The 27,478-nt window shown below is 37.7% G+C and overlaps 1 protein-coding gene across 1 annotated transcript in view; it reads left to right on the plus strand.

Moving 5' to 3' along the window:
• CCSER1 (coiled-coil serine rich protein 1) overlaps positions 1 to 27,478 on the plus strand; it is a 666,528-nt gene that overhangs the window by 391,129 nt on the left and 247,921 nt on the right. Inside the window, exon 6 of the mRNA XM_006768187.2 lies at positions 19,861 to 20,068. Coding sequence (XP_006768250.1) covers positions 19,861 to 20,068 — 208 coding nt within the window. The remainder of the gene's footprint in view (positions 1 to 19,860; positions 20,069 to 27,478) is intronic.

Consider the following 27,478-nt stretch of genomic DNA (forward strand, 5'->3'; position numbering starts at 1 on the left):
ATTGTTTTTCTTATATATTTCCACCAATATTGTAATCATTGGATTATTTGTGCTATCATACATTTTATCATGTACCTATTTGCAAAAACAAATTTTAAAGGTTGTACATAGTATTATTAAAGAAAACAAAAGTCAACAACATGGTTGTTGAACTTAAAATTTTGAATCAGTTATATCTCGAAACAGATCATAACTCGAGTCAAACTGTAATATTTTATATGTCCAAATTTTGGAAACAAAATAGTCAATTTTATATACAATCATTTTGCTATAAGGACTTGACATTTATTTTGAGAGTCATATTGATTTGCCGTGATGGTTTTCACACATTTAAGAGTGAAGTCGAGGAAAATTGCTATAAACTGGACACAGGCACTCACCAGATAATTGCTAAATGAATAAGTAAGCACAGGTAGAGAAAACATTGAAAATGTTTTATTGGCAATATTAAGATTTTTTCCTAAGACATTAGGGCAACATGTAATGAAACCTCAATTTTTCATCCACTACAGGTGCTATGATAGTCTTGTGGCATGTCACACAAATACTGATATCATCACACTAAACTCATTATGCCCTTTTCTTCATAAGTGTCATATGACTTCTTTAATTTAGTAAGAGAAAGACACATAATTACCCTGAAAAACAAAACAACACTTATTTTTTGTGGAGAATAGAAAACTTCATTATTTGCTGTTACTGATATGACGAATCATATTTGTATGGCATGCATTTGATTTCCAAACATGAAAGAAGACCCCTGCAACGTTCAAACTTTGAACAATCTTCCAGCGGCAAAGCTGCTGAGCCTCTGCAGAGTGACCACAGCGGCTCCTGCTGGGAGTTACCAAAATAAAGCTCCGGCGAAGAACTATTGACATAGACATCTCAGGATGCACGGTGGGCAGCAAAGCTGACATGAAGCCCTGGCTGATAATTTTAAAAATAACAAACAAAACTTAGAGGATACAATCAATACCAGAAACAAATTTATAAGACAAACAACTGAACATGGGGAATGCCAATTTTATAAACAGTAGAAAAACTAGGGTGTCCTCTTTCCTTTCACAGTGAATATATGATTACTAGGGGCCCGGTGCACGAAATTCGGGAACTGGGTGTGTGTGTGGTGGGGGGAGTGTCCCTCAGCCCAGCCTGCCCCCTCTCACATACTGGGAGCCCTCAGGCGTTGACCCTCCAATCGCAGGATCGGCCCCTTGCCCAGGCCTGACGCCTCTGACAGAGGCGACAGGCCTGGGCAGGGGACCCTCTTTTCCCCCCATCACTGGTTCTGCCCCCAGCCCCTTCCGATTGCTGGCTCTGCCCCTTGCCCGGGCCTGATGCCTCGGCCAGAGGCGTAGACCCCCATCACCCTCCGATCGCCTGATCGGCCCCTTGCCCAGGCCTGACGCCTCTGACAGAGGCGACAGGCCTGGGCAGGGGACCCTCTTTTCCCCCCATCACTGGTTCTTCCCCCAGCCCAGGCCTGATGCCTTTGCCCCAGGCATCAGGCCTGGGCAGGGGACCCCCATCTCCCTCTGATCGCTTGGTCCACCCCCCGCCCAAGCCTGACGCCTCTGACCCATGCTTCAGGCTTGGGCAAGGGGCTCATCATATCCCCCCAATCCCTGGCTCCGACCCCACCCAGGCCTGATGCCAGAAAGTAAAGGAATGCTCAACAAGAACAGTGGTATGCTAGCCTGAAATGGATCACTTCTCCAAGAATCCAGTTTGTTTTATGTGCCAGGCCAGCACAGCCAAGGGTTCGGTGAGCCTGAGGGGCGGGCAGTGAAGGATTAAAGGAGAGACAAAGAGAATAAGCTGGGTCTGGGTGGATCTCCTGTGCCTGGCTGAGGCCACAGAGAGAGACCCAGAGGGCAAGCTGAGGTTTTATTTTATAATCAGAGAAAAACAAGGTAGTGGTTGCCATAGTTACAATGTTCTTGTGAGTTTCACTTGTTTTGGCAGCACTTGCTGCTTCTCCCTCAGCCCATTAGCTACCCAGATAGGATCTAGGGAACATCATAAGGTCAAGCTTAATTATGCTAAGAGGGCTGTGTCCTCTAAACTGGGACTTGTTGCCGAAACCGGTTTGGCTCAGTGGATAGAGCGTCGGCCTGCGGACTGAAGGGTCCCAGGTTCGATTCCGGCCAAGGGCATGTACCTGGGTTGCGGGCACATCCCCGGTAGTGGGTGTGCAGGAGGCAGCTGATCGATGTTCCTCTCTCATCAACGTTTCTAGCTCTCTATCCTTCTCCCTTCTTCTCTGTAAAAAATCAATAAAATATTTTTTTTTTAAAAAAAAAAAAGGATTTCCTTTAAAAAAAAAAAAAAAAAAAAATAAATTTAGGAACCAGAGTCCTGTTTAATTTTCATGTTATGGAGGATATGGCTCAGTTATTACATAGGAGAATGTTGGTTGACCCTGAATCCCTGTGATATGCAAAATGTGTGGAAAGTATTTGTGTAGCAGCAAAATTTTCAGTAACCCATTTGTGCTGCCCCTGCGATTTCCCCACATGTGGGACACGGGGCTGCATAATTTGCAGCAGGGGGGGACTGCGTTCGCGCTCTCCCCTGAAAAAAATAAATAAATAATAAATAAATAAATAAACTGGGACTTGTTTGTGGCTTTGCCAACAGGTCAGTCTGAGGCTTAACCCTATAGCCCCTCCCTACAGTTTTACATGGGAATGGTTTTGGGAACCTAGATCTTGGTGTTAGATGTGCTTATTGCATTTTGTTTGCCATTGCTTCTAGGTGCTGTCACTGGGCAGAACTAAAAAATATATGTATGATACTAACCCATTTAAGCACCTCTTTCTGAAAGAAATAGCAGTTTAGTTCCTTGCTGCTTAAACTGGTCTGCAGAGCAGCAGCATTGACATAACCTGACAGTTTGTTAGAAAACTCGAATGTCCACTACACAACCCAGTGCACCAAAATCTCCATTTCATAGGGTTGAGAAGCTCTGATCTAGACAGCACTGTTTCTCTTCTTCTCAGTTAAAAATCATTTGCAGAGCCTGTTAGAAGTTTAGCTTACCAGCGAAATTCTGGTTCAGTGGGTTTTGATATTCATATTTTTAATGAAATACTTCAGGTGATTCTTATTGTCAGATAAGTTTAGAAAGCACTGATCTACAAGTTTATCAGTGCTGGGTGCAAAAATGAGAATGTCCTTAATAATATTTGAAATGGTGCTATCCCTGACATAAATCAGGCATGTATTCCCCTATTGAGTCTTAATACTTTAAATTTAGAAAGCACTTCATATGTTTCAAAGTGCTTTTGTGTCAGTTATGTTTGAAAAATTATCTTTCAAAAATAACCATCATCACTCTCTAGGCCTTCCTTCATATCACTTCTAAAGTTATCTTTCTAAAAGAGAAATGAAGCTACCTAACTCCTCTCTTCAAAAAACTTCAAAAGCATTTCATTAGCTCTAAAACCAAAGTTTCATCTGGCCATAAATAACCTGCATGATTTCGCTCCACTATTTGCTTTTTAGCGCATCTCTCTAAATTATACCCTCACCCCATGATTTTGTTCATTTTGTTCTCCCTGTATGGGACTTGCCCCACGTGGCCCCATTTGTTCTGATAGCATTCTATTAACATCCAATACCTGCCTCAAATGCTACTGCTTCCAAGATAGAATCTTGGATTCCTATAGTTATCTGTAATAACAGCATTTTGGATGTTTACTATACTTGGCCATAATAGAGGTGTGATCAATTTTCTTTATTCTGCCATATGTGTATACATAGATATGTCTTCCCTTGCTAGATAATGAGACCATTGACAGTAGAAATCAGGCCATAAAGGGATCTTATATCTTTCTCTAGATATTAATAAAGGGTAAACTCACATTTCTCTTTACTATGGTTGATATTGATTGGTTTACATATTTATTTTATAAGTGAATTAAGGTGATTATGATACATTGTTTAAAAATCATATGCCAGTCATACTTAAGTACTAATGTGACACTTTCTAGTCTGCCACATGATGACAGTACCAGCACTGCTGTGTCAGAAACTAAAAAGCAGTCTAGTTTTCCTTGTGATACAAAGAGTACACATGTGAAGGAAGAAATAAAATATTCTACATAAAGACCTTCTCCCAACCTTCAAACTGCAATGAAAACAATTGGCATGACTATGTTAGAAGAACTATGGACCTATAAAGCATTACTCCAGTATATGGTGGCTGGTGTCATATATTGCCCAATTTGGCTATCTCTATCTATATTTACCAAACTAGCTAGTTAGCTAACTATATTAGAGTTATTTTATATAGGTGAACACTCAGAAGACACTTATGAGTAAAAGTAGATAAGAATACTGAATCTAGATAAATGCAGCCCAATAGGATGTGTGTTTTAGTAACCACTGGCATATTAGTGTCATTGGCCTTAAAAATATTCAATTCAGGTTTTATATGATTTTATTTCTCATATAAGAATTACATAGATTCATATTGATTAGTGTGATTTTGGTTGGAAAATATATTTTTGACAGAAGAAAAATCATATTTATACCTGGAACATCAGTTTAAATGTGTCATTTCAGGAAACAGTGATCACAAAAGTTCCTGAGGAACCTGCCATTCTGTCTGAATCAAAAACTCTGCTGCTCTTCTGATGTCATACCCGGACTTTTCATCTTAAACTTTTAGGAATAACACTTGCAAACAACTCTCAATAAATACTTGATAGCCAGCCATTGCTTACACATATCATACATGTAGAGATAAATTAATCAATGTAATAGGATATGAATAGTTAAAGTGATTTTATTTTCTGAGTCCGACATCTTGACAGGGAGGCTATTGATCTACTTCAGCTGCTAGAAAAGAAAAGTTTTATGCTATTTACTGTACCACTTGAGTAGTTTGCTTCTAAAATATTTAGAAGTCAAATCAATAATGAATCTAAATTATGCAACAATAAACTTCATCTGTCAATATTATTGTGACTACTAGAGGCCTGGTGCATGAAATTTGTTCACTGGGGGTAGGTCCCTCTGCCCAGTCTGTGCCCTCTTGCAGTCCAGGAACCCCCAGGTATTGGGCCTAAGCTGGCACTCAGACATCCCTCGCTCAGTCCAGGACCCCTCACTCCTTACTGCCCGCCAGCTGCGGAGATGGGAGAGGCTCATGCCACCTCAGCTGCACTCGCCAGCCATGAGCCTGGCTTCTGGCTGAGTGGAGGGGAGGGTGGGGAGAGTGCTGCTCAATCAGAAGCCGGGCTCGATGCTCCTTAGCACTGGCCCTGCCCTCTGCCCACTGGTGGAGGCAGGTGATCTGAGGCCCTGCTAGCCGGAGGAGGGGCTGTGGGAGGTAGAGACTCTGTGATCATGCCCCATACCACCTCTGTGGAGGCTCTGGGACTGTGCCGCCCCCTGTTCCTACCTCCCCTCCCACCTCTGTGGAAGGCATGGCACCAGGACCAGGACTGTGACGCCCCCTCTCCAGCTGCCTCTGTGGAACGGGTGACACCGGGACCTGGCCATGCCTTGGCCTCTCCCACCACCTCTGTGGAAGGAGCAGCACCAGGACCAGCGGCTGCACAGGCCCAGTCCTGGTGCTGCCTCTCCTGTGGCCTCTGAGGAAGGGGGGTAGAGGGGGGCGCTGAGACCGCCATGGCTGGCCCCACCCCCTCCCCCCTGGCCGTTCCAGAAGGTCATCCAGAAAGATGCCCAGAAGGTGGTTCAGCTGTTCGGTCTAATTAGCATGTTAGGCTTTTATTATTATAGATGATAGTTGTTGATTTAAAAAGGTACCACTCATAATATCGAATTTACTAATATGAAATGAATAAATAAAGCTAGGATGTGTATGTAGTACAGGTGGCAGGTTGAATCACATTTCATAGCAACTATGAGATAAAAAATAGAATCTCAAAGCAAAGTTATAAGTTATTTTTTTAATAAAAAAGGCACTCAGTAATGAAATTATAGAAAAAAATGAACACATTTAATCTTTCTTTAATGATGGGACTATTTTGGTGACTAATGTTTTCTAGCCTTTCCTGTGATATGAGGGAGGTAAGGTGCAAATTCAGAGGATCTTTTTTAGTACATGAGCCAGAGGTCAAAGGCACAGTGCTTTATCCCTTTGATGCCTTCACAGGAGAGCAGTGGGATTGATTCAAATCTCGGTTGGTTGCAGAGAGAACAAAATGATTCCAGGAGTAGAAGGTTTGTATTCATCCATGACTAGCCTATCTAGTGTTTAAAATCCAAAACAGATCTTTTTCAAAATGTATGTTGAGTTCTTATATGTTTGGCATATTTCATTTGTGTATGTTTTCATTACCAAACAAAATCTCATAGGGATATTTTTATAATACTATTTCATTTGAAGAAAACTATATATTTTTTTCTACTTTTCTTTTTGTATTTTATTTTAAGTGACAATTATAGGTAAGTCAAATAGCAGATATTTCTATTGCTTGCTAGCTGTATAAAAGTGCAATTTAAAATTAATAGGGTTAGTGGCTGGTGTGGCTCAGTAGTTGAGCCAGGCAGGACCCAGGAACCAAAAGGTTACCGGTTCGATTCCCTGATCCCTGGTGGAGATGTGTATAGGAAGCAGCCGATCAATGATGTTCCTCTCTCATTGATGTTTCCATTTTTTTATCCTTCTCCCTTCCTCTCTCTAAAAATCAACAAAAACATATTTAAAAAAATTACTAGGGTCACTTACAGACAAAACACTTTAAATCTTAAAATAACATTAAAACAGAAAATAAAATATTTTTAATCAAGGTAAAATTTTAGCTTATGGAGAATTTTTAGGAAGACTATAGAGGGGGGAAAGGGATATACCAAATATCATTCTTTTTAAATGGTGTAAAGCATATCCTAAAGTTTCTGTTGGTAATTTAGTAGGGCAATATACTTGGAGAATAGTAGATAGTCTATCATTTAAAAGACAAGATAATCACAGAAAGCAACCATTAATTTTTACCTTTCTAATGAACAAAAAGAGAAGCTGAGTTAAAGTCAATTTATTGGAGTTACCAATGAAAAGAAACTTAGGCAGTATAACATAAAACAAGATTTATAACACATGCAGCTCCATTTTAAAGCAGGGTAATTCCACACTAAACAAAGCTCATATAATTTTCTAGTGCAGACCTCCAGCCACTTTATTTTTCCTGGTGAAAAGAAGTTAGAAAATATTAGTCTTAGAACCACATATATATTTTCCTTCTAAATGCGGGAGAAAGTGTTATGCAGAATATACCGCTTCCCATTTAATATGGTTTGAGAACCCTAAAGCCACAAAATGTCTGTTTTGAGCAGACAATATGCCTTAAATTTTTGTGTGTGAAGTCATTCCTTCTGGAGAAGAAATATTTGTTAAAATAAAAATGCTGTACCAGGCCCTTATCAGCTACCAGCACATTAGCTGGATTAATTACCTAAGAGGGGTCAGGGTGGTGAGGGCGAGGACATAACATCAGTGTGTTTTGACAGAGGAGTTACAAGAATTGAATGGCCTCTGACTTAGAAAGTGCAAAATGAAATAAAGCATCTCGATAATGAATTCTGAATATCCAGGGAGCAGTAACACTGCACAGCAAACCTGGAGAAGATCACAGAAAAGGACACAACAGGAATACACCAAAGGGTGTGAGGGCACTGGAAAAAAAACTATATTACATTTTACGCTTTAGCCTTTGGTCTACCAAAAGGTACAGCATAGAATTCTTTGATACAAGCTCCAGAAACTTACTGTGCTCACTTCATTTTTTTTAAAAAAGTATTTATTGTAAGGATATACAGTTCACAGAAATATATATAAAGAGAGTAAATAGACCTCAAGAAGAGCAGAAATACGGGTAATATCAGGGAACTGAGATCTCAGGGCCAGCCCATAATTTTTAGAGCCCAGTGAAAAATGAAAATGCAAGTTTCCTTGTTAGAAATATTTGATAATTTTAAGATGATTTTCACAGGATATTGAACAAATTGCAAGGTCTTTCTAAGAGCAAATCCGATGTGACTGCACAGGATGAAAGGCCATGAATTTGGCCCTGCGTTGCATGCATGAATGGACAGGCGCTTCAGGGCTCCATTAGAATCAGTCAGCAACTATGGTTCTCTGTCCCTGTCCTGGGATCCTCAAGATTCATATTTTGGGGAACCGAAGTCTGTAGGTCAAGCTCAAGACATTTGACAGCACGGAAGAGATGGGGGGACTTGTTTAGGAACCCCCAGAGGACTGCATGCAAGCATGAAGAGGAGGGACTTTCTCAAAGGGAGGCAAAGGCTTAATTAGGAAAGAAAGCAGGAGGATTTCTTCCTGTGCAGGAAAAAACAGATTTACATAGGAATAAAAATATAAGGATCCATTCGAGCACTATGATGACCAGCTTCTTTAAGTTCTCTCTAAGGCCAGGAATAGTTTATCTGCAACAGTGCTCCAGTAGCACCGCCCCAGGTCATAGATGCTTGCCTTTAAATATTCCAAAATTGTTAACTTCAATGATTGTAGGAGACTTTTTTTTTTAATAAAACAAAATTGTTTTTTGGTAAAGTTCCCCATATAAATTATTATAATTGCTACCTTCTATAAAACTATTGAAGAATAAGACACAAAAAATGTTTGAGATAGAAAAAGAAATAAAAAGATCATAGAAATTACTCTAAGGTAATATCTGCTTATATTTTCCAATCATTGTTTATGACTTTTACAGTCTGTCTGAGTGAGCTCACTGAACGTTTGCCAAGCAGCACGTTGTCTCTAGTGGAAGCAGAGGGGTTAGGACACAGCCTCTGGAACGGGATTCTTTAGATTTAAAGCCCAGTTTTGCTGTCTGCATCCTGTTCCGTTTCTGTGCCTTAGATTCCTCACCTGTAAGTTATTAATATCATAATTGACTATGAAAATATCTTAAAAGGTGACATACTTTAGGATATAATTAAGTTTGCTAATTTAAAAAAAAAACCCACAAACTTTATTATTTTCAGTCATCAACAATAGATATAAAATAACCTACTCCTGTTATTTTGGGACACTTGTTTTAGAATGGAACTTGATTTCTTTCTGAGGAATTTTCCCCCCTGTTATCCTTCCTACATGGATAGTTGTCTCTGGAGAAGAAAGAACCAAGTGGAGGTTTTCTTTTATCAGCTCTTCCTTGGTTGTGTAAAGAAAAGGGTAGGGTTTTTGGTTTTTTTTCACCCTCATCTCTGTTTCAAAGACAATTGAACATTGATACCAATCTGTGTTTCTGCTGCTTCTGTAAAAGAGAAACTATCCTATGCCACCAGCAAGCACTGTTATCTGGTTTTAAATGTCAAGTACACTTCAGCATAGAAAGAAAGAAATGAGATAACATTAAAAGAGGAATATATTGGAGCCAAAGATAGAGTCTAACAATCTAAGTGTCTGTGTCATCAAGAATGGAGTTAGAAAAAGATTAGTCAACAGAAACCTAAAGCGTTTTGCAGCTTCTAACTTATCTAACCTTGTGATTTGTAGCCACATATCATGCTTATATATGTGATTGCAGTATTTATCTATGTTGGTGCGACCTGATGAATAATGGAAAGGTAGTTCAGCTACTTCAAACTGAGTCATTTAAATCAGCTCATCTTTGGCACTCTGTCTTTATGTCACCCCTTTCAAGGTCTAGCCTCAGATACTCTTCCTAGCCTCAAGGACTCACAGCAGATATTTATACGTTGACAGTTCTATGATATAAAATTATCTATGAACCATATTCTGTGCTTTTCATTTACACAAATGGTCTAGCTAGCCTGTTGTTTATACAGAGTCCAACAGTTCTTTTTTTGTTTGTTCGTTTTTCAGAGTTAAAAAAAAAAAAAAAGGTAGACATGCTTTATCTTCCTTGTCCATTGCTGGTTAAGCTTATTATTATTTACAAAGTACCATTTGATGGTTCTACACCAGGGGTGGGCAAACTTTTTGACTCGAGGGCCACAATGGGTTCTTAAACTGGACCGGAGGGCCGGAACAAAAGCATGGATGGAGTGTTTGTGTGAACTAATATAAATTCATCTTTGATAGTCTACTAGCATCAACCAGCAAGAATGGAGGTCTGCTTTCCTGGCCAGGTTTTACTCACTGGAGGAGGAAGGGCCCAAAGGATCCTTGAGCAGCAGCTAGTTGGCCCACGTCTGTTCTACACCATGACAGTGTGCTTTGCATATCATAGTGTTTATTATTGTAACATTTAGCATAGATATTTTAAATTTAGCACCTTCTTTTTAATTTTTTCTTTATAGATTAAGATATTACATACGTGTCCTTATCCCCCCATTGCCACTCCCCTACTCATGCCCTCACCCCGCTGGTGTCTGTGTCCATAGGTTAGGCTTATATGCATGCATTTAAGTCCTTTGGTTGATCTCTTCCCCTTTACCCCCAACCTCCCCTACCTTCCCTCAACCAATCCAGTATGCATGAGTCCAGCAGACTCTTACTTTCTAGAATTAGGGTTTTGGACAGCATATTGGCTAGAACCTAATTGTGCACTTTTTATTTAGCAAATAGAGTGAGAACCTATACATTGTTTTCTATATTACTAAATATGAGATTTTCTTCACTGAGACAACTGTGCCTCCACTACAACTTTATATTCTAAAATATGTCTCCCCAAGAACAAGAAGAGGAGCTATATTTAAACCTGAAAGCCATGAAAATCCCTACTACACTTTTCCCTCATGCAACTACTTGATATTTATATTCGTACTCAATCTCAGTTCCTTTACTATTATTATTTCTGTTACTATTATTGTTTTCATTGTACCTGACGTTTATTTTTTTCTACCCTTAATGCACTGACATATAATATTTTTACTACCTTGAATAGTTATGCCTTGGTAAGGCTCTAAAGATAAGTCTTAAAAGTGCTCCATGAAAAATTGTGATATGTAAACATATTATTTAGGATTTTTAAGGTAACATCCTTAGCATATATGTTTAGTGTATGTGAAATCATCATATATTAATTCGTTTTTACATGACTACCTATTAATTCAATAAATACTTATTCAGAGACTGCTGGGTGCTGGGCATTTGGAAATACATAAGTCACCAAAAGAGGTCTTCACCTACTTTGTTGTTACTGGATTAAAGAGAAGAAACAATTAATGTAGCCTGAGTTAGTAGGAAGGATTGCAGAGGACTTCCAGAGAGAGGGAGTACATTAATCCAGATTTTAAGTATAAGGATAAATTAGCCATACTATATCAAATCTCACATATATTCTGAGGGAAATTATGACCAGTGAACACAATAAAATATGACTAATCTATTGTGCTATTGTGCTACATGTTTTTTTGTCTTGCTAAAGATAACAAGACCAGATTTGACACAGTGGGCTGGAATTCACGTATTAAAAAGTAAGCCAAATGATTTTGTATGTGTGAGAAAGAGTTTGTCTTTCCGGATATTTGGAAATCCTTAGTTTTGTGTAATCTGTAAAAAAAATCTTATTTTCCTAGTTAAAATCTAATATGAACCATTATCTCAAGAATGGAATCTGGGAAATTTGATTGGTAAGATTGATATAGGTTTTATTAACCGTTCCCAAGGTGATATAGTTCCATGGCTCTAAAGATTTACTCAGAGTCATAATCTCCAACTCCTTCATTTTTGAAAAGTATTGGAATTTGTACAGTTTCCTTGCCACAATGTATTATGCCAATAATTTCAGGTATTGCCTTTATGCCAAGTTACAGAGCGAGTATTGATTTTCTGTTTGGAAACACTACTTCCTAAATTATACACTCATAGCTAACACTTATCACACTTAGATTGCCAGGTCCCAGATAATTTAAAAGGTGAAGGGCACACAGCTATCATTTAAAACTGCAGTTGTCTGTAGGTTGTATAGTGTTAACGATATCACCAATGTTATATATCAGAATTTTTTGTAATTAACTCTTGCTGCTTATATGTGTAAAACATTGCATTTTATAAACGTTACTTAGAGAATAATTGAAGACATTCTATAGTTTTGTTTTCTTATATAAAAAGTTGTGACATAATGCAAGTTATTGGAAGCAAATATACAATAACGTTTTATAATTTTTAAAAATCATATCAAAAAAAAAACCATTGTGTGCAATCCTTAAGTGGTCATAAAAGGAGAATTTTACATAAAAGTTCTTAAGACAATTAACATTTGGTTCTAAATATCTTATATAATAGCCCTAGCTGGTTTGGCTCAGTGGATAGAGTGTTGGCCTGTGGACTGAAGGGTCCTGGGTTTGATTCTGGTCAGGGGCACATGCCCAGGTTATGGGCTTGATCCCACCTATGTGATAAAAGCCTAATATGCAAATTGACCCAGCAGTGGAACGACCATTCACTATGATGTGTACTGACTACCAGGGGGCAGACACTCAGTGCAGGAGCTGCCCCCAGCCCGCAGGCCCCAGGCCAGCCAAGGTGGTGCCAGTGGGGGCTCCCCAATTGCCCTGCTAGTCACCCCACAGAGGGAGGTGACTGGCAGCGGTGGGGGGCGGGTCTGGCGAGCGGGTGGCACCAGGCTGACCAAGGTGGGTGCCAGCGGGGGCCCCCCAATCACCCCACGCCAGTGGGGGCTCCCCAATTGCCCTGCTAGTCACCCCACAGAGGGAGGTGACTGGCAGCGGTGGGGGGCGGGTCTGGCGAGCGGGTGGCACCAGGCTGACCAAGGTGGGTGCCAGCGGGGGCCCCCCAATCACCCCACCGGTTGCCCCACAGATTGACCTTGATCGCCGGCCAGGCCTAGGGACCCTACCCATGCATGAATTTCATGCACTGGGCCTCTAGTAAATAAATAATATCTTGTGTTGCTGGAGCTGATCAGTAGTCCCTGAATGATGGATGAACAGATTACTCTGACACAGTTTTACTGTGGGGGGGTGGGCTAAGGAATGGCCCAGCTAAAGAAGCCAGGCAACCTCGATTGCCTGCTTCCTTTGGCTTTTACTGGAATTTTTACCTGTAGATACAATCAGTGAGGTGAATAATCTTGGGAGGACACATGCGTTTACATTGTCCTCTAGGAAAAGGCATCCAGGGATTAAGCATAAGGATCCTAGTGAACACTGGGGTTCTACATGTGCACAGACTTGTTTGGAAAAGTCAAGGAATAATTAGGGGCGCTGCCTTCAACACCCCCCTAAGTTGGAATTCAGATAAAACACACAAGTCTCCTCTGATAAACAGGGCAGGCAACCTTCCACACACTTCCCTTTTTCAGAATGTTCTCCTTACAAACTCTCCAACCAAGTCTCCTGCTCCCCAGCATTATGTGATAATGAAATAGGATGGGTTTATGGTGGTAGTTTTGTTTTACAAGATTAATCAACTTTCCCACATTATATGGCTCTGAAATAAGACATTGGTATTTTTGTGATTTATTATTCTGATATTGACAGTATAAGGACAGACAACAAATAGCACTGGGAATAAAAGTATTTTAAAATATAAATATAGTTTTTGATGTTGTTGCTGTTTTAGAGTCAGGAAGGAGGTATGAATGAATAATGAATAAGCAGCTAACATTGTCTGCCATAATAATTTTTTTTTGTTTCAGATTTATATAAATTGAGTCTAGAGTTTTCATAGTATTCATTTTTCTGATGAGGCTAACCATTTGTTTATTTATTATGCACTCCTTTTTTTAAGACTTTGAATATATTTATAATAGCTGCTTAAAATTTTCCTGCCAGTTCTAATATATGGGTCATCTCATAGTGTTTACGATTTTTTTGTTTCTTTGCATGTCTATTGCTTTAAATATTTATCAGACATTGAGGATGTCACATTTTTGAGAGTTTGGATTTGATATTGTTTTCCTTTAAAGGAAAAAAAAAAAAGAGTGTTGTGCTAGCAGGCAGCTAATTTACAAATTGATCAGATTGATTTTTTGAAGCTTTTTTAAAGCTCAGAAAGCTCATGCCTCGCAGCACTATGTGACTTCTGTGTCACTGGCAGATACTCTCTGTATCTGCATAAGCATAAAACTACAGACTGTGACCAAGTTTAGCACCCTGAAGCCAGCACAGTGGCAACTCGTGTAATTATTGCTGTTTTAATTTTGTGCTTTTGGCACCTGGAAATGTTTCTGTCTTTCCCTCCTGCACTGTAATATGTTTAGAAATAAATGTGGTTATAAGTAATCCGGTATCTCTCTGTATTTGGAACAGGAGATGGAGTGTAGGTCAGCTCAGTCCAATGTATTCCCACAGGTCTCCTCAAATCAATTTTTCTTAGCTGCATCTGTGGTAAGTGCTACAAAGAAAGACTTAGCATAGAGAAGAAGAACCTGTGTATGTTGGAAAGATAGGAATGCAAAGGAGTTTACCCTAAAGAAGCAATACGTTTTTAAGGTGAGATCTGAAGTTGGGTAAGCAACACTTTTTCATGCAGCTAGAACGGCAGAAGCAAAGTTCCTGAGGCAGGATGGAGGTTGGTGTATTTCAGGGCCTGAATGAAGGCCAATGAAATTAGGACTCATAACACAAGGAGGTAGTTGTTATAAAATGAGATATGGTGAGGCAGGCAGTTGCTAGATTATGGAGGATCTTTGTGGCTATGCTAAGATATTTGGATTTTATTTTTGCCTTCCTCCATATCTTCCATTTCCTCTACCCATCACTTAGGCAGTGTGAAATTCTCTTACATGTAAATGCATTCCTAAATGTAAAATGTTAACAAGTTCTTTACAACTACTATACTGCTGTGGAGGGGTGGGTGCTGGTTCCATCTCTTCTAGAAATAAAGCTAAATATACAATTTTCAGACAATTTAAGGTGCAAGGTTTTTCCCCTAAAATGATATTTTCAGATAAACAACATATTTTCATAGAAAATATGAGGCAAATAGATAGCTTATTCATTAATAGTCTTGTTGTAGTTCCTTTAATAAACAGTTTTTATTAGGTTATGGGATGCCAGTTTATTAATACCGATTTATACCTTGCGCTTGTCTTAGAATTATTCAAGCTGAGATTTAATTTACCATAACTAACCGTGCCCTTTTCAAAAACCTACTTAATGACATGTTTGAAGGCAGGTGTACACATATGCTTATTTCTTATACTGGGCAAAATGAGATTACCTTTACTTTCCACCCCTTGGAAATCTGGTTCAGAAATCATAGCCACATTATAAGGTGCAAATCTTTGAGATCCCTTTTGGCCATAGATATTTATTATAATGAAAGGTGTCAGTGCACTAAACAATAGTAGTTCCTATGATAGGTAAGAGATTCAATCCTTTGCAACTAGCATGATCTTGTATTTTGGCCATTGTATTGGGAATTTCTCAAGTGATTTGAAGAAAATGTGAACGGGAAAAATTTCTCACTATTAAAATGATAGTGATAGCAATAACTAAATGAGGAAAAATATGAAAATTCTCTTTTATATTCTTTCCTATTAATCACTCTGTGTAAACTTGACTGTTTATTCAACTTCAATATACAATTATTTGCTTGTCTGAAAAATAGAACTGCAGCAGAACTTTTAGAAATAGCTTGGTAGAAAATTCCCTTCACACAAAGGATAGTGACAAAAGTATAGAGCCAATTCACCATAGTCATGTAATTTAGATGTTTTATGGCTCAAATTCTCAAGTTTCTCCAAGTTGAAACTTTCAAGAATACATTTAATGTAATGTTTATGAGTTTTGCTTTTAATCTTACTCAAAACTTTTGTCATTTTGTACTTATGGACCAAGAAAGACCCATAAGTCTCAATTTGATGTTATCTAAATGTTACAGAATTTTAAAGACTTGGTCAGCATCATAAGCAAGGAAACAAGTGTAAATATCACTGAACAATTCTACTGAAGATTCATGGAGTTAAAACAGAGGGTGAACTGTATATAAATGAGCTCAGTGGCAATTACATTGTTTTTATTTGCAGTAGTTATGATGATTAATGAACCACTGTTTTAGGCCTCAGTATCTTACTTTTTTTTTTTTTTTGCCAAGATAAAGGACTCTCTTTTTCAATACAAAGAACATTTGTTCAGTTTCCTGAAACTATAACAATTCAGAGAATTGGCAGAGAGAGCCATATATCCCCAAGTGTATAAATGTATTATCTGGTGAATTCTGCTAAATGGCAACAAGAACGCACCTGAACCTAGCTCTGCCCTCTGGGCTTATAAGGGTTGTCTCTGCTAGAGGAAACCATGGCTCCACATGAAATAGGTTTCTCCTTTTCCTGTCAACTAAAGAGCTGGACCTTTTTTTTAGTTTTTTTCTGTTTTGTTTTGTTTTGGGTTTTTTTTAGGTGAATTTATCCAGAGACACTTGGGTAATTTGGCCCAATAAAAATCTATTTTTAAAAAATCAATGTTCAAAATATTTAACAACTGTAAACCCCAGGCATTAATCATTCAGAAAAACACTGACCATACAAAGGATAGGATGGCCCTGCTGGCCAATGCAACTCAATAGCATCCGTGTTTAACAGCCCAGTTCACTGCCTCAGCCTAAGTAAGAATGGATTGGATTACTGTGATCTTGTTGCCAACTCTTTTTCATGTAGAAATAAAATGTTTCAAGATAAGAAAAATTCATGTGAACGAATATTATTGTTATATTTTTTGGTATCAACTGATAAGAAATTAATAATTCTGGTGTACCTCTGGAGTTCGGTTATCCATTCCTATTAACCCCTGAAACTTCAACGACTGTTGCCATGCTGGATATAAGGACACAATGTAGATGTCGCCCATCATTTTGAAATATGCCATCATTCTGTCTTGTTGGAATCAAGAATAGATCTAAAATTTTTAAGTGCAAAACAAATGGCAAATTTTATCGCCTGAATACATTGCTATATGTAGCCCATTCTTAACTGACATTGGCAGAGACCTTTAGATTTGTAAATGCTAAATTCTAATTCTCAAAACCTCAGTAAATTCCTGAAACTAATCAGCTAGTACAGTTTCTGAAAGCTTTGTCAGTCTTCACTGATATTTAGATTCACAATTGGACAAACATTTCAAAGAAACATCAATCCAACTAAAAGAAATCATAACATGTTAACTATTTTTTTGTAAGATGGTGGGAAATTTTGAACTATGGGATGCAGTTCTATAATACATAACAGTTCACCTTTCGGAAAAAAAATTATATGTACAAATGAGAGTTGTATGTATAGATTATTACAAAGAATTGTTTTATTCAGTCACTCATTATTGTATTTGTTAATTCACCTTTAATGTGTAATTATTTACTGAGTCAGCCTAATATGTTTCAGATACCAGACTAGTTCATGATGTAAACCTCATAAATTTTTGATAATTCTACTGTAACTAAAATAATATTACACATAATGTGACTTCTAATTTTTACATTCTTCTTATTGGTCTTAGAGAAAATACAAATATTTAATAATGATTGTGTATAACTGAAATGAATCAGATATATCAGATAAAATATAGTTTGAGTGAAAAGATATAAAAATTCTTTGTATGATTATAGGCATGTTTTTGTTTTTTCATTTTTGTTTTTGTTTATCTGCTTGCTTTTTTCACATGAGATGCAGAATTATGTAGTAATTTAGAGTTCGAGTGAACTGCCTGCATTCAGATCTCAGCTCTGTCCCTTTTATGCTGTGTGACTATCAGTATGTTGCTTAACCTCTCTGAGACTTAAATCCTTCAACTATGAAATGGGGATTATAATATTATCTACCTCAAAAGGTTACTATAAGTATTAAGTGGTTTAACATATATAAAGTCCTTACAAAACTGAGATACATTAAGTATTATTATATGTAGGGTGTCCCCCCAAAATGTATATACACACTTTGAATAATTAGAAATGCAATGCTTATTAAAATACATTTCATTTTCAGAATTGAGCAATCAGCTGTTAAAGTGTGTGTATTGTTCTGTATATATTAGCACATTATGTGGTTAGTATGAAAAAAAATCTTATCGTGCAAGAGTGCTTATGTTGGGTCATCCAGGTCTATCTGTTAGTAGCTCTTTAACTCTGAGCAAAGTTATTTATGTGAGCCTTAGTTTCCTCATATATAAAGTGAAAATGTTCATTTTATCTACCTCTTGAGCTTTATTGAATTAACACACATGAAATGGATAGCACAATACTTGGCCCACAGTCAGCTATCAAAAAATGTTAGCTATGACTTTTTAAAAAATTATTTCATTATATATATATACTGAAGGCCCAGTGCACAAAATTTGCCCCAGCAGGGGCCTCCCTTCACACCTGCCTTGGCCCGACACAATCCTGCTGTTATCAGGGCCCATTGTGGCTGGCAGCGCCTTCACTGCCGCTGGCTGTTAGCACCACATCACCAATGCCCGTCATGTTCTGCGCTGCCCCTGGTGGTCAGTGTATGTCTAACTCCCGGTCAGTTGAACTCCTGCCTGTAGGGGCAATTTGCATATTAGCCTTTTATTATATAGGACTTGATGCCCGGTGCATGAATTTGTGCACAGGTGGGGTCCCTCAGCCTGGTTGGTTGGTGATCTGCCAGGGGGAGGGATCACGGGAGGTGGGACAGTGGGAGGTTGTCCGGCTGGTGGGAAAGGCCACGGGAGTTTGGCCAGCCACAGGAGGTTGGCTGTGGGAATGCACTGACCACCAGGGGGCAGCTCCTGCATTGAGCGTCTGCTCCCTGGTGGTCAGTGCATGTCATAGCGACCAGTTGTTTGGTTGTAATGATCACTTACGCATTTACATATAGATAGATAATGGGGATAGTAATATTATTATAACCAATGAATGTACCTATGAAGACAACTAACATTTTAGTTTGATCCAAAAGTGTATTTTTCTTTGTTAACTATTCAATACTTTATAAATTAAATCACACTATTTATAAATAATAAAATTTGAATAAAATTAGCTGAGGATTTAGTTTCTTATTTGCATCCTTGCCTGACCTTGGTGGCAAATTCCAAGGCAAGTTTTGCTTTTTTTTTTTCAATCTAAGTAACTAAGTTTGTCATATAATTTGATAAATAATATATAAAAATGTATTGGATTAACTTTCCAATTAATTTTTAAACTATTTTCAGAACACCTTTGTAAGAAATTTCTCTTTCAGTGATTTCTGTTGACTTTCCATATTTTTAAAAGAGTTTAACAAGTATAAACACACTGTTAGAATGAAATTCTAACCTGGGGGGAAAATCACTTTTTATAATGGTGATTGTCAGTGAATCTTACCATTGTTGATCTTAAAAACAGAATAGCCAGTTATTTTACCAACAAAAAAGTGGGCTTATTCAGGAAAACAGCGAATTGCAATTTGGGACAAGCATTCTCTAACAAAAACTATAGGCAATCCAGCAGAAAAGGAGAGGGACATTACTGCATAAAAAAAAAAAGAAGGAAACTCAGGGGGTGCTTTCAGTGGAAGAAAGTGAGAATTCAGGGAGGTAATGGTTTCTAGTTGGCTGAGTTGTGAGGTTCCCCACCCCCTGGGCTTGTGTCTGGGCCTGGAGAACTCTTCCTTCCTGCTGCTGCAGTAGTTGAGACACTTCTTGATGGGAATGCAATGTACCTTTCTTCCTGTTGGGGTCTGTAATTGAGGCTTCTTCCTGTTGAGGTTTGCAATTGACATGGAGTGGTAGTATGTGAGAGCGCCTCCCTTTGGCCTCCCTAAGTTAATTAAAAAAGAGATTTCCTTTATTCACTCTCACACCACTAAATATTCAATTGGCTCATTTCATAATTTTCACAAAAAGTCTCAGAATTCTCAAAGACTAATAGGAGGGCATGTGAGGGTCACAAGGAAATATTTTCTGGCTCACTGTTGACATTGATGGACAACTTGGAAAATACTGCTATGAATATGCTACATTGTAATTGTTGTTTATTATTTTTCTTATTAGGAATCTTTCACTGAAGTTAACAAAAGACAGTGATCAGGAAGGCAGGTGTTCACATATTAGCCGAATGCCCAGTAGTCCATCTGCAGACTGGCCCCTGCAAGGTGTGGAAGAAAATGGAGGCATAGATTCTCTGCCCTTCAGACTGATGTTACAGGACTGCACAGCTGTCAAGACACTATTGTTAAAGATGAAGAGAGTTCTTCAAGAGGTAATGGTTTACTCTAAGAGTAATGTCTTTTGGTGCTAGTATACAGACAGACCTGGTTAGTCCCCACTTCTGTCACAAATTAACTGCATTACACAGGGCAGGGATCAAGTGTTTGAAGCTCTGCTCTAGACATACTCATCAGATCTAAAATTTTAATATTCTGTGAAGGAATTTAAAAAAGTAATTGATACCCAGTAAAGAGAAATAGGCATCAGCTGCTATGCTTATATGCTATGATAAAGCTAATGAGACACATTAAATGGATTTCACTTTAAACATACTGAGGCTTTATTTATCTATATATATATAAAAGTCAAGTGACCAGAACACCAGAACGACCGATCACTTTGACACACACTGAGGTCCACTAACTGGTCCAATCAGGGGGTGGCCCCTCCCTTAGCTGCCCTGGCCTGATTGGGGGCGGCACCAGCTGGCCAACCTCCCGTGGCCCCTTCCCCTTGCTGGCTTGGCTGGATCAGTCCCCATCAGGGCAGGCTGGCCGGACCCCACCCGTGCACTAATTCATGCACCAGGCCTCTAGTATAACAATGACAATTTAGTCATTTAGTTGCAATGAAAATCAGTCCGGTAAAATGTAATCTGAATGTTTGATTTTATCCTGTTGAATATAGTTGTCTTCCCACAGCCTATGCTCATTTAGATGATAAACTGCTCAGGAAAATGCATAATGCATTCTTTCACCTTTCTGTCCAGGAGTCAGCTATGCTTTAGATTCAAGTGTCTTACGGTTTTAGTTTTATAATTACCCCAATTATTTTCTTTGAGGGATTTTTTAAAATACATACATTCAAATTCAAGACAACAGTCTGAGGTTTCTGATTTCAAATTCAGTGGATTTTTGTTATATCCCATGATCGTTCACTTGTTTCTCCTTATTGATAGGAAGTACTAATAAGTAATTTGAAAAGAGAAATTAATCATATTGTGGCTAACTTTACAATGATGATCATTGATAATTGCTTTTCTAACACTGATAATAATAAGAATGCTAGCAGCTACCACTAGAGGCCAGAATGGAATCAGGAAGAGAGAAGGATATTTAATGAAAATGATTTCCACAGATTATTGAGGACATTCAGTCATGTGTTCTTTTCAGCCCTTGAAGCAAAAATTGGAATTCTCTACATCCCATACCTGTGACTATGTAGCTAGGCGGTCTTACAATATATGCAGTAGTATGTAGGAATGCTGTGCTGATACTGGATCACTGTTAGCATTTAAGGAAGTTTAAGAGCTGGTGGTTAAGCACAGGCATAAAAAAATTAAATTACCTACATGTGTAACAAAAGAAATTATATTTTTAACAGCATAATCAAAACTCAAAACTCATTTTCTAGTTATTGTACTATATTTTACTGTTAACTATACTTGTGAGCTTATTTATATCTATTGGATTTATTTGTAGAAATCCTATATAATAGCTATGATGCATATTTCCCAATTGTAGATTCATTTAGGTCATTTTGGTAGCATGAAATCAGCCAAATAGAAGTATTGTGCCACAGAAGTCGGCAAACACTGTAAATTAGTGCTTTTAATTTTTGGTGAGCATTTTGTAAAATATTTGCCAACACACTGCTCTCTGAATGAATATTGTTTCTGTATTGACAACAAAAGCATTTGCTGCACTTGTGGAATCTCTCTGACATTTGGCTTAATGTATAATCTGAACCTCTTTGAACAAGGCAAACTTAACAATGGCGGTAGTATTAAGAGATATTAATCTTTAAGATATTAATCTCAAAGTCAGTAACATTCAACTATTCAGCTTCTTCTCTCTCTGGTCACATATTTTAATTTAGAAAATTCATGCAAGTAAAGGGGAGTAGAAGAGTTGTCATCTGGGAGAGTCACAATGCTTTCTTAGGGTACTTAATTTTATAGTTTAAAGCTATTTAGTGATATTCACCGTAAAGTCAATGTTCAGAATATGTTGAGGTTGTTTTTATACTTTTATCCATTTTATACTTGTCTGTTATTCTTCATGAAACCGTGTTTGAAGAAACTGAAGAAAATTGATTTTTGAAGCTGATGTACAATGAGCAATAATTACATCTATTTATTAAGCCTCTTCAGAGAGCAGGGAGTCTTAAATTCTTTATGGTCAACAAGAAAAGAAATATTGTGGTCAGCATAGTCAAGTGCTGTAGTAATAAGATGTTCATAATGATGTCTTTAAAGGAAATGGTTTATTGAAATGATTTTTTTTATTTAAACCAGAAATTTTCAAGTGGCAATTCACATTTCATTACTATGTTTGAGTTTAATACCAGCTATCCATTTTAAATTAACAATACTTTTTAATATAGAACAATAATGTTTATTCCTATTTTGTGAACTTATCTTTTTAAATTTATTTTTATTGTTGACACTATTATAGATGTCCCCTCCCCGTTTCCCCCTCCCTCAGCCCAGCTCCTCTCAGTTCTGTGTCCACCCCTCACCTGGTTTTTACCATAGTGTTGTCTGTGACCATGGACAATGAACTTATTTTTTATGATCCATAGTAGTCTGACTTTTGTATACAGATTATTTTTTAACTGCAGAACTCAGTTATTTGATTTTTAAGATAAAAAAGTGATTAATGAGTTTAATATAGCCTGCTAGAAAATGTTCTTATTGGAAATTTTTCCTAATGGAGCTCAGGTGACATCTCAGATTTTAATTTTAAGGTGAGTCAAATGTGAATAATCTGAATAGAATCTCATACTCCTAATTTTGCCCTTCCCCTTCTTTGAGGATCAGTTGCTATTATTAAAATGCATAGAAGAATTCCCAACTTCCCCAAACATCAGCTCCTTTATTTAAAAACAAACAATAACAAAAACAAACTGACTTTGGTCCCACAGAAATTCTACTGTTACTTTATTCTTTACTATTCATGATAAAAGAAGTGACTACAGCAGAAGAGACATTTTTTCTTCTTTTGTTAATGTTTTTAAATGTGATTCCGTTATCTATAAAAGAAGAGGATATCTACTGTACAGAGCTAGTTTCTGTTGTTTCCTTTTAGTTTGTACTGTTCTTTTATAACCTAGTCTCAGAAGTAACATAACATCACTTTTGTAAAATTTATTTATTGGTGACAACAGCAACCTTGATTCAGCAGGGGAGGCACTTTGCAGAGATTTGGCTATCAGGAGGTGGGAACATTGTAGAACATCTGGAAGCTGGCTTCCACATTTACTCCCTGACCCCCAATGATGCATCTCTCACAATGCAAAGTATACTTACCCTCTCCTAATGCCACCCAAAGAATCATTCCATTCCCAGGGGTGGGGGACCTTTTTTCTGCAAGGGCCATTTGGAGAATATATATATATTCCTGCTAGAAAATGCTTTTATTGGAAATTTTTGGAGATATAAGACCAAATGATTTCTTGGGCCTTATATGGTCCATGGGCTGGATAGTCCCCATCTATGCATTACTGCATCAGCTGAAAGTACAGAATTTTACCATGTAAATCATGTGCAGATGTAGATGAGGCTTAAGTACAATGACTCAAGTACAGTCCTTCATTTGAAGACTGTGAATTAATTCATAGGTTAGCAGTTTCTTGATTAGGACTTAAAGCCTGAGAATAATTCTCCATGGCTTTCAATTCCTCCCTCTGTACTGAAGGTTCTACCTCCTACTCATTCTTTATTTTCATGTAAACTTAGCACATGATTACAGCTGAATAGTTTTCTCATCCTTATTTGTGCTCGTAGACATACTCTAAAGGCCTCTTTTAATTTTGTAATTTCTTTTTCCACTTAAGTCTAAAGTACAGTGTGTTTCTCTAAATCTAATTCACTTAAATTATTTTGGGATCTCTCAACCTTATCAGGAATTCACTCTATCAGACAAAAGCCATATAGGAATTCACTCTATCAGACAAAAGCTATACCCGCCCATATCTTCAAGATAAGACCTTCTTAACTTGAAATAGCTGAGAGACAACCCTTTAAGATTTTATAATTTTAATTGTCTGTTGAGAGTATTTGTGAGACATATCCTTAAACCTCAATTAAGGCACTTAAAAAAAATATTTATTGATTTCAGAGAAGATGGGAGAGGGAGAGAGCTATAGAAACATCAATGATGAGACAGAATCACTGATCGGCTGCCTCCTGCACGCCCCCTATTGGGGCTCAAGCCAGCAACTCAGACTGGAATCAAACTCGGAACCCTTCAGTCCACCGGCTGATGCTCTATCCACTGAGCCAAACCAGCTAGGGCTAAATGCACTTTTTGACTGAACTCAGTGCTCTGCAGCACTTTTCATCTTTCAGACTAGCTCTGCATATTCTAAATTAATTTCTAAGTTCATAAAATATGTATATCTGGATTGGTGTTGTGGTTGCATAGGTTTCCATTTTTAATAAAGCTCATCAAATTATACGCTTAACATAACAGCACGTGGAATATCATTACATAACTGATAGCATCACTGTTAATGGTGTCATTCTGTGGAATTTTTGTTCTTCCCCTGGGAGACCTGTACTAGTAAATGAAATCTGACCATTTATCATGCAGACCAACTTAGGATGGTGGTGTGAATTCTTACTAATTGTTGTTAGAACTTTCCCCCTCCCCCCCCATTTTTAAGTTAAAAAATTTTAACTGTGCGCCATTGTCTTCATACATGACAATGGGTCCCATTGCATACACTCTGAAGAAACTTGTGGCCTTATATTTACTGAGAATGAGTAGGTTTCTGAATAAGAATATTCTGCCTACATACAGCCTGGCTCTTTGTGAGGGAATAGAACTGATCTTGAGAATAGATAGGAAGGGAAGGGAGTATAATTCAATGACTCTTTTGCTATGTAAGCAACCTTAACTTTCAACAGTGCTCTGGGAGAGATGAGAGAAGTCAGAGAAAAATTATTTCCTAAAGCCAGCCCCATTTCACTCATGGAGTCCCACTGGAGGAAGTATATTAGAGTAACAGAAATCACAGGTGTTTGGAATGATGAAGATTTAGATGTGATTCTCACTTCTACCACTTACTAGCTGCCACAAGTTGATTAAGGTTTTTGAGTCTATTTCATCATAGTCAATATTACTTTCTCATAGGGTTACTTGGACAATTAAACAATAAAGTGCATATAGGAGGTTTTCACAGTGGGAGTGTGTGGTAGGACCCATGTAATGAGCTACTGCGATGATTTTGTTCGTGTAATAATTACTGTGTTGAGCGAGGTGGGTGATATTTGAGATTTATCAAACACTTGGAAATGTACCAGTAAATGTTCTTAAAATGACAAAATCTTGTCGTTATTGAATAATTCAGCATTAATTGTTAATAAAGGCTACACTGGCTGAAACTAAAAGTAGAAGTATTTTTGCCACTCATGCTTCTCTGGACTTTCAGTTGTGGCAGCACGTTTGACCTGATATTCTCTGGCAAAAGAACTACTACATGTCAATTAAATTTTCTGTTTACAGTATACAAATGGTTTTCCAAGTGAGAAATGATGGTGACCATGATAGTAGCAGTTCAAAGAGAGAAAAAGGAAAAGATGTGTGACACATTTTGTAAGTAATGTCAACAGTATTTGCTGGTGAAGTGGAAACTGGGTGACAGAAAAAGGAAAAAGGGAAAAGGAAAAAGGTAATTGAGAGCTACAGTTTAAGCAATGGGCAGATGTGGTTGCCATTCTGAGACCGGGAACACGAGGAAAGGAGCAACCTATGTGAAGCAGGGAGGAAACTAGAGTTCGTTTTGGCCAGGTTAAGGCTGAGGTGCTTACTTAGCATGCAAGTGTGTGTGTGAAGTAGAAATTTGAATTAATGTCTCTGCAAACCCAGAAAGATCAGGGTTGATTATTTATGATTAAATAGATTCTGTTTGAAGCTATGAACGAAATAACTTGTATCTAAAACCAAGGTGAGATAATCCAATGTTCAATGATCAGATATGCAGGGAAAAGAGAATCCAGTAAGATGATAAGAATACTAAGGGTGTAGTGTCAAGAAGGTAAGAGAAAATATTACTTTAAAAAAGCCAAGTTAAGACATGGTGCTGAGGTGTAAGCATGATAAAAAAAGATAAGCAATCATATATCAATCAACCCGATAGCATATTACCTGGGCTTTCTGAATTTCAATATGTAAGATAACCTAGTCAAAGTGTTCATTTATAAACCAAAGCCTAGAATAGTAACCATTTCTAGGTGGTTCTAAGTTGTCATAGTATTAATTCATTTCTTTACAAGGCCTTGGTGTATGCATTTTAAGGATATGCAAATGAATAATACATGTCTCAAAGGAATTTTTAAAATATCCTTTAAAGTAAACCATTTAGTTTTGGAAAGATACTATAGATTTTATTAGGTTCATTCACAATGATAACCAAAAGTTCATTTTACATAAGGGCACCCACTACACTGAGGTATTCTTTTTCTTTTAAAATATTATTTAAATTACTTAAGGTTTTTACTTACACTGCAAAGTCAATCTAGCATAGTGATCAGGATATGGTGGTCTATATTAGAACAGACTGCTCAACTTGAATTTCAGCTCTCACTTGGTGCATGTGACTTTGTTGCAAGGTGCTGAATTTCTTCAAGAAAATCTGGTATCTTCCAGAAGTGGTAGAGTGCATGTTCAAAACTACTAGATATGATCAAGGTTTTTCCAAAGCGCATACTAAATTACTCTCCCAGCGGGGTATAGTATATTAGTTTAATAGAATGCCTTATGTTCATATATCACCACTTCCCAGAAGGAATATTTTGTTTTCCTCTGCATCTCTCTGACTATGAAAGCTTCAGAAATATCTCGGCTACTTCTTTGCTGTCAGGGTATTTTCTGATGTTTATTTGATGTTGAAATAAAAATGGAGTGGGGTCACCATGAGGAAGCAGACGCCTATCAGTCAGAAAAATCTTTCCTGGTCAGCGTGCTTACGTTATCTGCTAGTTATGTGTGTTATTTTATTGCTTATTAAAAACAAAACTGCAACCCACCGTATTAACAGTAAATGCCACTCACATTGTATCTGAATGCTGTGGTTATTTGTGTTATAACCATATTCAATAATTAATCAAATAACCACTAAATGGTTTTGCTATGCATGTCTGACTTTCAATTTGCTTCATGAATCCGGCGTTAGTGTGTCGGTTTAATACCACTCACATACTGTTATGTAATTATATGAGCTAAATTTGGCATTGAGGATTTCAGGCTGCAGCGCAGCGGATATACAGCAGATGGCACCCTACTGGCTCTCCAGGGGACACTTAGAGTGTTAGGCACTTCTGGCAGGGGAGGGGGACAGGGAGCAGAGAGCCATTGAGCAAATGGTACTGTGGAAAGCCTGCAATTGTGTTCCTCTGAGACACATTTTGACTGGAATGTTTTTTGTTTCTGTTTGAAAATCAGAATCAAAGCAATAT

The sequence above is a fragment of the Myotis davidii genome, unplaced genomic scaffold, assembly GCF_000327345.1.
Source record: "Myotis davidii unplaced genomic scaffold, ASM32734v1 scaffold963, whole genome shotgun sequence".
In the NCBI taxonomy this organism is placed as follows: Eukaryota; Metazoa; Chordata; class Mammalia; order Chiroptera; family Vespertilionidae; genus Myotis; species Myotis davidii.